Source organism: Protobothrops mucrosquamatus, unplaced genomic scaffold, assembly GCF_001527695.2.
Source record: "Protobothrops mucrosquamatus isolate PMUCROS unplaced genomic scaffold, P.Mucros_1.0 scaffold1727, whole genome shotgun sequence".
Taxonomy (NCBI): Eukaryota; Metazoa; Chordata; class Lepidosauria; order Squamata; family Viperidae; genus Protobothrops; species Protobothrops mucrosquamatus.
The window spans coordinates 437,698-449,830 of record NW_015387874.1 but is presented as its reverse complement, the minus strand read 5'-3'; the positions used below and the strand labels follow the sequence as shown (position 1 = coordinate 449,830).

General features: G+C 39.8%; 1 protein-coding gene and 1 long non-coding RNA gene across 2 annotated transcripts in view; both read right to left on the bottom strand.

The window, feature by feature from the left end:
- Window positions 1-637, bottom strand: part of DCDC1 (doublecortin domain containing 1) — a gene marked incomplete at its 5' end in the record, with an annotated part of 36,531 nt that extends 35,894 nt beyond the window's left edge. Inside the window, one exon of the mRNA XM_015822920.1 lies at window positions 405-637. Coding sequence (XP_015678406.1) covers window positions 405-637 — 233 coding nt within the window. The remainder of the gene's footprint in view (window positions 1-404) is intronic.
- Window positions 638-643: 6 nt separating this feature from the next.
- LOC107293757 overlaps window positions 644-12,133 on the bottom strand; it is a 28,581-nt gene continuing 17,091 nt past the window's right edge. Inside the window, exons 2-3 of the long non-coding RNA XR_001549033.1 lie at window positions 7,001-7,140; window positions 644-674 (exon numbers count right to left, since the gene is read on the bottom strand). This is a non-coding gene — a long non-coding RNA (uncharacterized LOC107293757). The remainder of the gene's footprint in view (window positions 675-7,000; window positions 7,141-12,133) is intronic.

Below are 12,133 nucleotides of genomic sequence, written 5' to 3'. Positions count from 1 at the left end.
TATGTGTTATAGAATAATGAAATTATCTATTTGGCTCTTATTGGAATCAAAATTACTTTATGCATAGTAATTTAAAAGAGAGTATATATTTTTTCACTCATGTGAAACCTTCCTATACAATATATTTGTGACATTGAAGCAGTTTTTCAAAAGACTAAGGCAGAAATCCTAAATACAAAATCCTACATTTTACAAGAAAATACTTACAGTGAATTCAGAGTAGCTTACTACTAACTGAAAATGCTTAGAAATACCCAGTAATATTGTTAGATACCAAAAATGCAAATACATATTGCACTTTAACTATAATTTTGCCAATTATATCAACCTGACTTTGTTGAAAAGCACTAAAATAAGAACAAGCACAGTCATAGTTAAAAGGAACATGAAACAAATCTGATTACCTTAGCTGACCTGATGGAGCACTGATAGGTCTGTTTCTCTTATATGGCAATGTAAGGCAGAAATTGTTTGTACTATTTGATTCGTAGCTGGCTAGTTTTGATTTTCTATCATTTTTCTGAACTGGTTTTGTTTGATGTATGGAACCATCTTGAAATCCTGACCTTCTTGATATTACCAATGATTGGGGAGCACTCTTAGGGCCAAGTAGAGACTTTCTTTGCTTTTCTTCTATTTTTTTAGCTTTCTTTGTAAAGGGCATGATTAATTTTCTGGAAGAAAGAAAAGATAGTAAAAAACAGATAGCTTGATAACACAGTAGGATAAAGGTAATATGGAAACACAGTTACACACCCCCTAATTTGGAAATATTTAACACAAATAGTTCATCTCACCCCTAGAAGAGGAATAATTTAAAGATTAAGAAATTATAACTATTAAAGAGACAAATGCATACAAAACACTTTTGAGTTTTTAAGATGATAACAGCTTAGTTATATTTATTCATGTATTTAAATTTAAATTCCACTTTACAATGCCTTAGTAAGGCCACACTTGGAATACTGCATCCAGTTTTGGTCACCATGATGTAAAAAAGATGTTGAGACTCTAGAAAGAGTACAGAGAAGAGCAACAAAGATGATTAGGGGACTGGAGGCTAAAACGTATAAGGAACGGTTGCTGGAATTGGGTATGTCTAGTTTAACGAAGAGAAGGACGAGGGGTGACATGATAGCAGTGTTCCAATATCTCAGGGGCTGCCACAAAGAAGAGGGAGTCAAGCTATTTTCCAAGGCGCCTGAAGGCAGGACAAGAAGTAATGGATGGAAACTAATCAAGGAGAGAAGCAACCTAGAACTAAGGAGAAACTAAGGGTTTCCTGCCTGAGCAGGGGGTTGGACTTGATGACCTCCAAGGTCCCTTCTAACTTTATTATTATTATTATTATTATTATTATTATTATTATTATTATTATTATTATTATTATTATTATTATTATTATTATTATTAAATTATTTATATGGCTGCACACAATAACAAGTAGACCAGACCAAGAAATTCATTGTGGTCTGCTATCAATTTATCTCTATGGCTTTTTCCCCTGAACAAGTCATGCAAGCCCATTCTCAACTTTTGACCAAAGGAAAGCTGGGAGGTCTCTCTTATGGAAGGGACCTGAAATATGCATCCCTGCTAAATCTATTGGGCCCAGCAAAAACAATGGGAGATAAGCAATTTTGGAAAGAACCTACCTCTATATTTTAAAATTATTTATATATTATTATTATTATTATCATCTGTATTTTGATTTACTATACACTGCCATGAGTCTATTTGGAAACTTGCAATGTACAGTATGTAAAAACAGACAAACCAGTAAAATGCCATTGTTCTTAAAACAGCTTTGCTGGCTGCCAATCCATTACTAAACATTACATAAACTGCAGGCTGTATTCTATAGCTTTCAGACTATGGATTGGTCTCCCTGGGGGGAGGGGGGAGAGAGCTTAGAAGGGGATTCACTATTTTTTTCTTCATTCTGATTAGAATTGCACAAGCATGTGTAAGCATGGTCAAAACTTGCTCTGAAATCACTGTAACCTTTGCCTAAGTGAGTCAGCAGTGGACTAGATAAAATTAGAATAGTTTTGATGGGGGGGTGCAAGCCCAATAGAGAGTTGCACTTATACAAAGACTAGACCCCGTGAGATACACAGATTAACATATAATAATTAAAAGTAAATGATGCATTTATTTCCTGACCAACCCTAACTCAAATGAAATCAATAATTCTATTCATCAGAGACTATTACAAATTCATTTATCATTTTACAGGGTTGTCATATTGAGAAGTTTGAGATTCTTTACATGAAACCTAAGTAGTTTAGCAGCCAAATATCTAAGAGATTGTATTTGCATATGAATGTACTTCAGATTCCTCTGTCTTCTAAGTCAGGGCTTTTCAACCTTTTCACAGATTGTACCACTTTTGGGATATGGCAATATTCAAGTACCACCAGTCACCTAGCAAGGTATCAAAAACTTGATGACAAAAAAAAGGGAAAAAGTGATAAAGTACAGGTAATCCTCAACTTACAACAGTTCACTTGGTGACTGTTTGAAGTTACAACAGCATTAAAAAGTGACTTATGACCATTTTTCACACTTATGACTGTTGCAGCATCCACAGGGTCATGTGATTTACATTCGGATGCTTGGCAACTGATTCATACTTATGACGGTCACAGTGTCCCAGGGTCATGTGATCACCTTTTGCAACTTTTTGACAAGCGAAGTCAATGGCTGGGGAGGCATGGCCAGCTCAACATCACTCAGGTCATGGGGTGCCTGTGGGGGGTGCAGGCAGGGCTGTGGGGGGATCTGGGGGTCTCTGGTGGAGAGGGGTGGGACTGTGGTGGGCACTAGGGCATGGTCTACCGTAGGAGCCTCGCTGTCCCTCTTGGGCCATGTGGGGGACTCCCGCCAGTGGCATGGGCTGCCCAGAGCCCTGGGCAGTGGAGGGCAAGCACCCAGCCTGGCCCTTGAGCTCCCAGGGCACTAGGACCCTGCAGCCCAACCCACTCCAGCCCCACTTCCCCAAGGGGGCATCTGGCTTTGCTTACCTCCTCGTCAAGGCTACTGCTACTGATGTGCTGACTCTCCTTGGCCAGGTTGCTCATGGTGGGTGCAGGAGGGCAAAGTGTGTGGGTCAGAGTGAGGCCCACTTCCTCTCCATGTGAGGAGACTCGGATGCTAAAGCATCCTTAGCAATAGGATGGGAGACCATCAGGATAGGCCAGGAGGAGGGGGCAAGGGGATGGCGAAAGGGCAACAGGGCTGCTGGTGGCCAAGTACCAAGGCAGGACTTCCCTCAGACCCACCCTCCCTCTCATTCCAATCTCCCTCCCTCCTTCCTTCCTTCCTTCCTTCCTTCCTCCCTCCATCCCTACCCTCCCTCTTTCCCTGCCTCCCTGTTTCTCATTCCGATCTCCTTCCTTCCTTCCTTCCTTCCTTCCTTCCTTCCTTCCTTCCTTCCTTCCTTCCTTCCTTCCTTCCTTCCTTCCTTCCTTCCTTCCTTCCTTCCTGTGGCCATGGCTTGAAAGCCACTGTAAATTCCTGGACAAGAGCCACACAGCCTAAGAGCAGAGTGGCAGGAAGATATTTGCAATAAGGGAGGGAAAGAAAAACAGGCAAGAAACGCCACTGGGGAAGGGTTGCCCTCTGGGAGGAATGAAGAATGGCAGCATCCCCTGAAGGAGACCAGCAAATGGCCCCCGCCCACTTCACACACTCATGGACTCCAGGGGAGGAGATGCCACGAGCAGAGTGACTTCATATTACCTGTGCTACACCACCCAGACCCCCCAGCCTGCCCGGTTTCAATAGGTAGTGGCACGCTCTCCTCACCATGCAGAGAGGCTGGGCCAGGCAAGGTGAGCTGGTGAGAAGCCAAACCTGCCTGAGCGTGTGCAGAGAGCACATGGTGTCAACGCTGCTAATATTGAATATTCTTGTTTTGACAAAATATGCAGAACTGTCTGGTACTTTTAGAGTTAATTCAGATGAGAATGAGAGAGGAGAGAAAAGCTCGCAGAAGGGAACAGAAGTGAATCTTTGCCCTCCAGGTTAATTGGAAGATGTGAATCATGACCCCAAAATTGGGGAAGGGAAATGCCTGGAATGTTATGTGCAAAGGAAGGGAAATTCAGATCTTGGCATTCTCCATGCCGTGCTGACACTCCTCTACACTAATAAAGGCTTTTTAGGCTAAACCATGCCTGAAAGTTCTTTGAAGTGTTTCATTTAGTCAGACACATGACATCATGCCAAGATCATGACACATGGGGCCTGGTGTCCCGGGTGAAAGGGAAGCATTCAGAATGCGGTCAGCCTGCGGGGCAAAACAATCACAGTTGCTATCTACCCCATGATGCTAATGAAAGATATATTGCCCCACCTAGAAAAGGGGAAAATATTCTCAAAATTAGACCTAAGGGAAGCATATTACCAGGTTAGGATTAAAGAAGGAGACGAATGGAAGACAGCATTTAACTGCCCCATGGGCTGCTTTCAATTTAGGGTACTCCCGTTTGGACTGCAGGGAGTGCCAGCAGTCTTCATGCAGCTAATTAACGAAGTCCTCTAGGAGCACCTCTACAAAGGAGTTCTCGTGTACCTGGATGACATCTTAATTTTCACTGAAACAAGGGAGGAGCATGTAAAACTGGTCAGGGCGGTACTGAATAAATTGCAGGCTGCTCGACTTTACAACAAGCTATCAAAGTGTGAATTCTATAACAAAAAATTGACTATTTAGGATACCGCATATCTCATAATGGGACAGAAATGGATCTGGAAAAGGTCAGGGCAGTGCTGGAGTGGGCATCACCATGCACAAGGAAACAAGTGCAAAGTTTCCTTGAGTTCTCTAATTTCTATCGCCAATTCATCCCTTCTTTTGCTCTGTCTCTTGCTCTATCTTCTTTGATGTGTCTTTAATGGGGTGATAATGGAATGTACCTCCGGCCAACTGCCTTATCTCCGAGCGTGGAAGAAACAGCGCAGACACCTAACAGCCTTGGAAGTGGTGCCTTATCACTCTGTTCCCACGGTGTTTTCACACCTGTGGATTGGCCTGTTTGAACCTTCCGGATGGACAGTTATGGTGGGGTTACTATGGACACTTTTAATTACTTGATTCATGCAGGAAACCCTCAGATCCTGCCTTCTATTCCTGCTGTCAACACCTCCCAATAAAAGTTCCTTTTGAAATGATGCCATTTCAGGAGTTCTGCTTTCTTGGGAGATCTGATTGAGACGGGTCCTTACACTATTTTTTATCCTCTCCTCTCTTATCCTTCCTCCTCCTTTTCCTTTTGGTTCAGCCCCAGCTGACTCTTCCTCCTCCTCCCAAGGCTGCATCTTTTTTTTTTCTCCCTCTCCCGTCCAAACTGCCTCCTTTTACATCCCTTCCTGTCTCCACCCCCCTCCTCCTCTTTTCTCTTCCGGATGTGCCTGAAGTGCCGGTCATGGGGCCTTTGCCTCGCCCCCGCAACCCTGCAGCTCCCGAGGACTCTCTCATGGCAAGTTCTGCGGTGCCCCGCTTTGGCTCATTCCCTCCCCCTCTACACTTGGCTGGGCTGGGCATGGCTGCATACCACCTGCCACGTGCCAATGTATCACTGGTTGAAAAGCCCTGTTCTAAGTGACACAGCTGGAGTTTGGATGGGATTTGTAAGTGGTAGTATTCTATTGCTAGAAGTGTTTCATAATGGGAAGAAATCTGAGGTAGATTTGTTGGTTTACTTATTTATTGATTTACCTATCCATCTATTCTCTTACACAGACCTTTAACTTTCAATCTCTTATTGATTCCTATTGTACTTGCATTATTCTCTTTTCTACTTTAAGGCAATATTTTTACATTTTTGATAAGTTTTCCTGAGTATTATACCTGCACCTTGGGTATGCTATATATTTTACTAAGCATCATTACCATCTTAGCCAATGTTGATGTTCTTTTAAAAGATCTATAGAGTTTTCCAGCTTATTTTGTATCAATCACAGGAAACAAAACAGGGAAAAGCAAGAAGATTTTAAAAAATAGAACAAGTAAACCAACTTCACCAATTTTTAGAACTGACATAATCTAAGAGATGAACCAGTTTCTTACTGCCACAAAATCCCCAAGAACTGTTTCATTATTCCAAGGTACTAGAATTGCTGAAACTAAGGTGGATATTGCTAGCCCAAACTCTCTTTTAAAAGCATACAAAATTAAAGGTAAAAATGTGGACATTATAATTATGAAAACAGGTGTGCATGATGAGAGATGTAAATTTCATGTTACTCTCTGCTAGATAGGATAACAAGCTCAAAACTACATGGATTAGATTCCATGGCACTTGAAGGAACTAGTGAAGGTGATGACAGATTTATTCTTGGTAAACTCTGAGCACTCCTGGAGGACTGGTGAGGTGCCAGAAGACTGGAAGAGAACAAATGTCATCTCTATCTTGAGAAAAGGGAAAAGAAAGACTGAGAGATTATAGATCTCTCAACAATATCAATAATAGGTAAACAGCCTATTATGCAGCATAGTTGTAAATATTTATATAGACATGCTTCAATTACCAGAAGCCAGCAGAGGTTTGTTACAAACAAATCATGCCAGACTAAACTTATATTCCTGTTTGATGAAATTATTAACTTAGAAAATTAGAGGGATGCCACAGATAATTTACCTGGATTTTTTTCAATATGATAACCCTTTTCATAAAATGAAAAAAACACGGGCTAGATATTTTTTAAACATCATATGTGTTTCATCAATAATTGAGGGCCTGCCTTTCCCCAATTACAAGCACCCATCCCCTTTGGGGCCTGTCTATTTTGGATTGCTTTCTTGCAGGGGCCAGGAAGAGAGTCTTTTCTGTTTTGGCACCAGCCTTTTGAAACATCACCAATGCAGAGATCAGATTGGCACCAATTCTACTGTATTTTCCTAAGGCCTTAAAATATGTGGCATTGAAAACAGCATGTCAAAGTATATTTAGTCTTTTCTTCAATTATACTTGAGGAAACTATACTCACATACTTTTCAATCTCTGTAGCCTCTACATTTATTAGTTGTGAAGACCAAGATGAAGATGAAACAAAGTAATTTCTTTCTGAAGTTTCGGACCGGGGAATATAAAACGAGTCATCATTTTCGGTTTCATTACTTTCCATTTCCTGCTTAATAAATAATGAAGCATGAGGTTACATTTCAAATACAAATTTCTCTAAATTGGTAAAACTAACCTGAATTAAATCAAAGTACTCTTATATATTACTTCTAGTAAATAAGATTAGATTCAATCTGTATAAATGTAGCAAATACATAATATAAATTACACAGATTTAAAAACAAATACATAATATAAATTACACAGATTTAAAAACAATCAAATCCCTGTAGATCATTTTATAGTAATGGGATATTTTGGTGCAGATGCAGTAACCATCTAATAGTAAAGTCATGAAATGAGGCTCTTAACACATTCTGAGCCCCAGTCAGTACAGAGTACAGAGATGTTTTTAAAGCCTTGTGAAAGGCCAACAGGGTTGGGCTATTCTAATGTCTAAGAGAAGAACATTCCACAAAGCAGGGCCTACACCAAAGAGTTTCTGCCAGTTGACATTCTTTGGCTGACAGGATCTGCAGCAGGCCCAATCTACTGGATTGAATCAGACAGGTAGAGACTCTTGGAAAAAGAGTCACCTATATAGGGCTTTAAAGATGACAATCAGCATCATGAATTGTACCTAGAAATACAGTGATAGTCAATGCAGCTCATGCAGTAGTAGCGTTATACATGTATGTATTTGGCACCATTCACTAACTGTGCAGCTGCATTCTGTAACAGCTGAACTTCCAAATGCTCTTCAAGGACAGTTCCATGTAGGGCATGTCGCAGTAATCTAAGTGAGAGATTGCAAGGTGTGTGTGTTATAGTGACCAGAGCCTCCTTATCCAGGAATGGGTGTATCAGCCAAAGGTCTGGAAAGGCTCTCCTAATCACCATTGCCACCTGCTCTTTGAGCAGGAGCCATGGATCTAGAAGGACCCCCAGATTGCACACCAGACCTGTCAGGGTTAGTGTCATCCTATAAATTAACATAAATCTAAGATGAGATTAATTAAATAAGTTTTTTTTAAAATAACTTAATATAAACATAACATGGTTAACTTAAATCTTAATGTTTAGAGAACCAGTAAGATTCTTAATGTACATAATATAAACTGATTTTTATGGGTTCACATTTTTAAATTAGCACAAGGTGGGGGATTTGCAAAGTGGCACCCCAATATTGTTCTTTTCCCTTGAAAATAGTTTCCCTTGAAAACTATTTTACTAAAATAATCTGAACTGACAGAATCAAAATATGAAACTATCAAAAGAAAATATCAAAATATATTTTCCCTTTTTAAAAAACTATCAAATACATTTTCAATTCAATATAGTATAGCAAAATCTGTTATCCTCTGCGTGATAGTGGAAGATTATGTTGATAAAGATAAATTACATAGGACATGTCTGTACTCAAATGAAATATGTGTTACAACTTGACTAAGTGTCCAGACTCAGCCATACGAACAATCCATGTTTTATTTTCAACAAATCAGACTTTGAAAGAATGGCTCATTGCTAGTTCATTCAAAAAGTAGCTTGTTGTTATATTACGATCGAGAATTATAGTTACAGTTCAAGTGTTTCTATACTATTCCAAAATAGAAAGCCTCATTCAATTTTATTAAGACCTTTCCATTTGCTCTTAGCCAAACTCTAATCACCTAAAGCACGGGTGTCAAACTTGCCACATCATGTGGCATGGCGTGACGTATTGTGACTTTTTTTGCATTGCCGGAGCTGGGGTGGGCATGGCCTCCGCATGACCTAAAGGATTGGCCCAGTGTCAAAATCCTCTCACAATACTTGATAATGCGGAAACCACTTGATTCACTAGGGAGGCAAGATTTTGAACTCTGTAAATGACTGGGGTGGTTTAATCAGATGCAAAGCAAAAAATGGACAAAATAAAGATTTTCCTTTTATTATCTATCATGGGAAAATTAAGAAGAGCTACTAATTTCTTCAAAGTCAGGATATTTTCAGGAATATTAGACTATTGTAAATGATATTGCACTTAAATTCCAAAAAAATAAAAATCAGTGTTTCAAATTATGTTCTTAAGATCCATTGATTTTTTTGAAATTAAATTTAGGCAAGAAAAAACAAATGCACAGGTATAGAATAGGTGCTACCTGGCTCAGCAGTACTGGACAATCACTTAAATATGAGCCAGCAGCTGCCAAAAAAGCCAACATAGCCCTAGGCTGCATTAACAGAGGGATAGAATCAAGATGATCTGAAGTGTTAATACCACTTTACAATGCCTTGGTAAGGCCACACTTGGAATATTGCATCCAGTTTTGATTGCCACAATATAAAAAGATATTGAGATTCTCTAGAAAGAGTGCAGAGTGCAAAGAAGAGCAACAAAGATAATTAGGGGGATTGGAGGCTAAAACATATGAAGAATGGTTGCAGGAATTGGCTATGTCCAATATCTAAGGGGCTGCCACAAAGGCACCTGAAAGTAGGACAAGAAGTAATAAATGGAAACTAATCAAGGAGAGAATCAACCTAGAACTAAGGAGAAATTTCTTGACAATTAGAACAATTAACCAATGGAACGACACGCCTCCAGAAGTTATGGGGGTTCCAGCACTGGAGATTTTAAGAAGAGATTGGACAACCATTTGTCTGAAATGGTATAGGGTTTCCTGCTTGAGCAGGAAGTTGGATTAGAAGACCTTCAAGGTCCCTTCCAACTCTATTATTCTGTTAAATTGAAATAAATGTTTGCCTTTCTTTGTTTTGGGAAAGAATTTGATGAAATTTTCAGAAACATTTTTCTATGGTGAGGAATATCCAAGACTGATAGGTTACTTTATGCCTGGTGAAATAATAATAACAATAACCTTTTCTGAATGTGGTAATGTTGGTGCTTGGGGTATAAATAGATGCATAACATTGTCTTCTCAGCTATCTACAGCAGTTCATAAAACATCATCATATAATTTCTAGGGATAAGAGATAAGATAAAACTGAAGTGAAAAGAATTATAAAGTAATTTCTGTCTCACATTAGCTTTACCCTCCATGATTGGTGTAATTAATACTGGTATGACCGATTCCATGGAAGAATTGTTAGCTACAGAATCAATATTTCCCTGAGTCCCCTCTACAGACTGCTGTTTTATATTAACGAAGATTTCCCACCTTATTTTTGACATAGCTACCACAGTGCTACCCCGGAGTTCCAGAGAAATGGATCTGCTTAAAGAATCTCATGATCACAATTGATTCAGATTGTCCACTTCATCCAACTAAATACAAACTGATTCCAATTTATTCTGGTCTGCCCCAGAATTGGATTTTGCTATATCAGATGCACAATTCAAGTTGTTCTTTTGAAAGAATCCAGAATTTGCTTCTAGGTTTTTCCTAAATTAGACAAATATTTAAGACAAAAATAATATACATAAAATACTATCCACAAGATTATATATTTCATTACTTATGAAGCGACTTTTCTTTCATAAGGGATGCAAATAAATCTACTGCACAATGAGGACAGTGGTGCCTCTGCCTCTGTTCCTGACCTTCATATTTTCTAGTATCTTTATTGAATCTCTAGGTCAGTGGTGGCGAACCTATGGCACGGGTGCCAGAGGTGGCANCACACGAGTCGTCACCCCAGTCCTAGGCCTTCAGCTGGGTTTTAAAAAACCTTTTTGCTTTAGGCCTCCGCCGCCGTGTGCAAAAAAAAAAAGGTTCAATCAATCAGTCAATTTCAACTTCTCACGGAAAAAAAAGATCTTGCAAAGTTGGAATTGATTGATTGAACTTTTTAGTCCCACCCACTCTGCTGTTACCACCGCAGCCACACCCACCCAATGGGCCACGCCCACCCGGCACCCGATGATGCATAAGTGGGTTTTGGGTTGCAGTTTGGGCACTCGGTCTCTAAAAGGTTCGCCATCACTGCTCTAGGTCATGCCATTAATATTGCCTTGTTGTCAAATCCATTGATGGTTAAATATCTTAAATGAGATATTTCTCATTAAAACCCAACTCATGATTACAAAGCTACCACATTATTTCCAAAGAATTTTTTCCCAGAGACTCTTCTAAAGTTCCTTCCCCTTTGTAAAGATGGCATCTGGTTATTGTTTCTTACGCAGAGTTTTTGATAGCCTATAGTTTTAAGGTGATGACATTGACAGGTTAATGAAGATCACTTGGTATATTTACAATGTTTTGATTGAACCCAAACCCGGTTTCCTGTAACTAATGATAGACATTTTAATTTGGATGGGACTAATATCAGGGCAGTAAAGTTAAACAAACTGGTAATTCTGGAGGCCTAGGTTGTGGTGGTGTGCTAGAATGAGCCATCTCTATTCATCAACTGCAGCAACTATGGATGAAGTTGCTGTAGAATTCTGTTGGTTGGAGGAAATGTTGCAAATAAACATTGAGACCAAGTAGTAGCTGTCATTATTAGTGGGACAGCCAACCAGGAAAACAATGGAATGAAGTCTGGAGGTTTTGAGTAAGGATTTCTCCTGGACTCCTAGCCCTTCACAATGAATTTGCACTGAAGTGCAACTCTCTTCACCTCTGTGGCTCAATCTGCTTTCCAGGTTACTGTTGGAGTCTCCTCATTTTCTGTTTGGAATTACTTCAACTTCCAAAATCTGGAGATTAGGTTGAAAAGTATTCAGGAAGTTCATGGCAACCAAGGGCTTCACCCAAATAATCCTGGGTTCAAAAAATATAAGCAATTACATTGCAGACCTCACCTTTGACACGGAGCAGATTTGCAGTGGTCAGGATATGGAAGATCCTTTCCTGATCCAGATGAGACTGTCTCTATAAACTCCATGGGGTGAATAGATCGATTAACATTGTGTATTCTATGTGACTTATAGTTTGGGATAGATTTGGGCAGATGTGTGGGCAGTTTCTAGATAATTTTGTTGACTTTTTGGCCAGCTGCTCTTGGCAACGTGAGATGACATTTAATGCAACTGTTCCTGAGGGATCCCTGTCATGGCCAGCTTCAACTTAGAGGAATCTGACAGAGTGAAGCCTGTTCTGGAAGAACCAGATGGACTC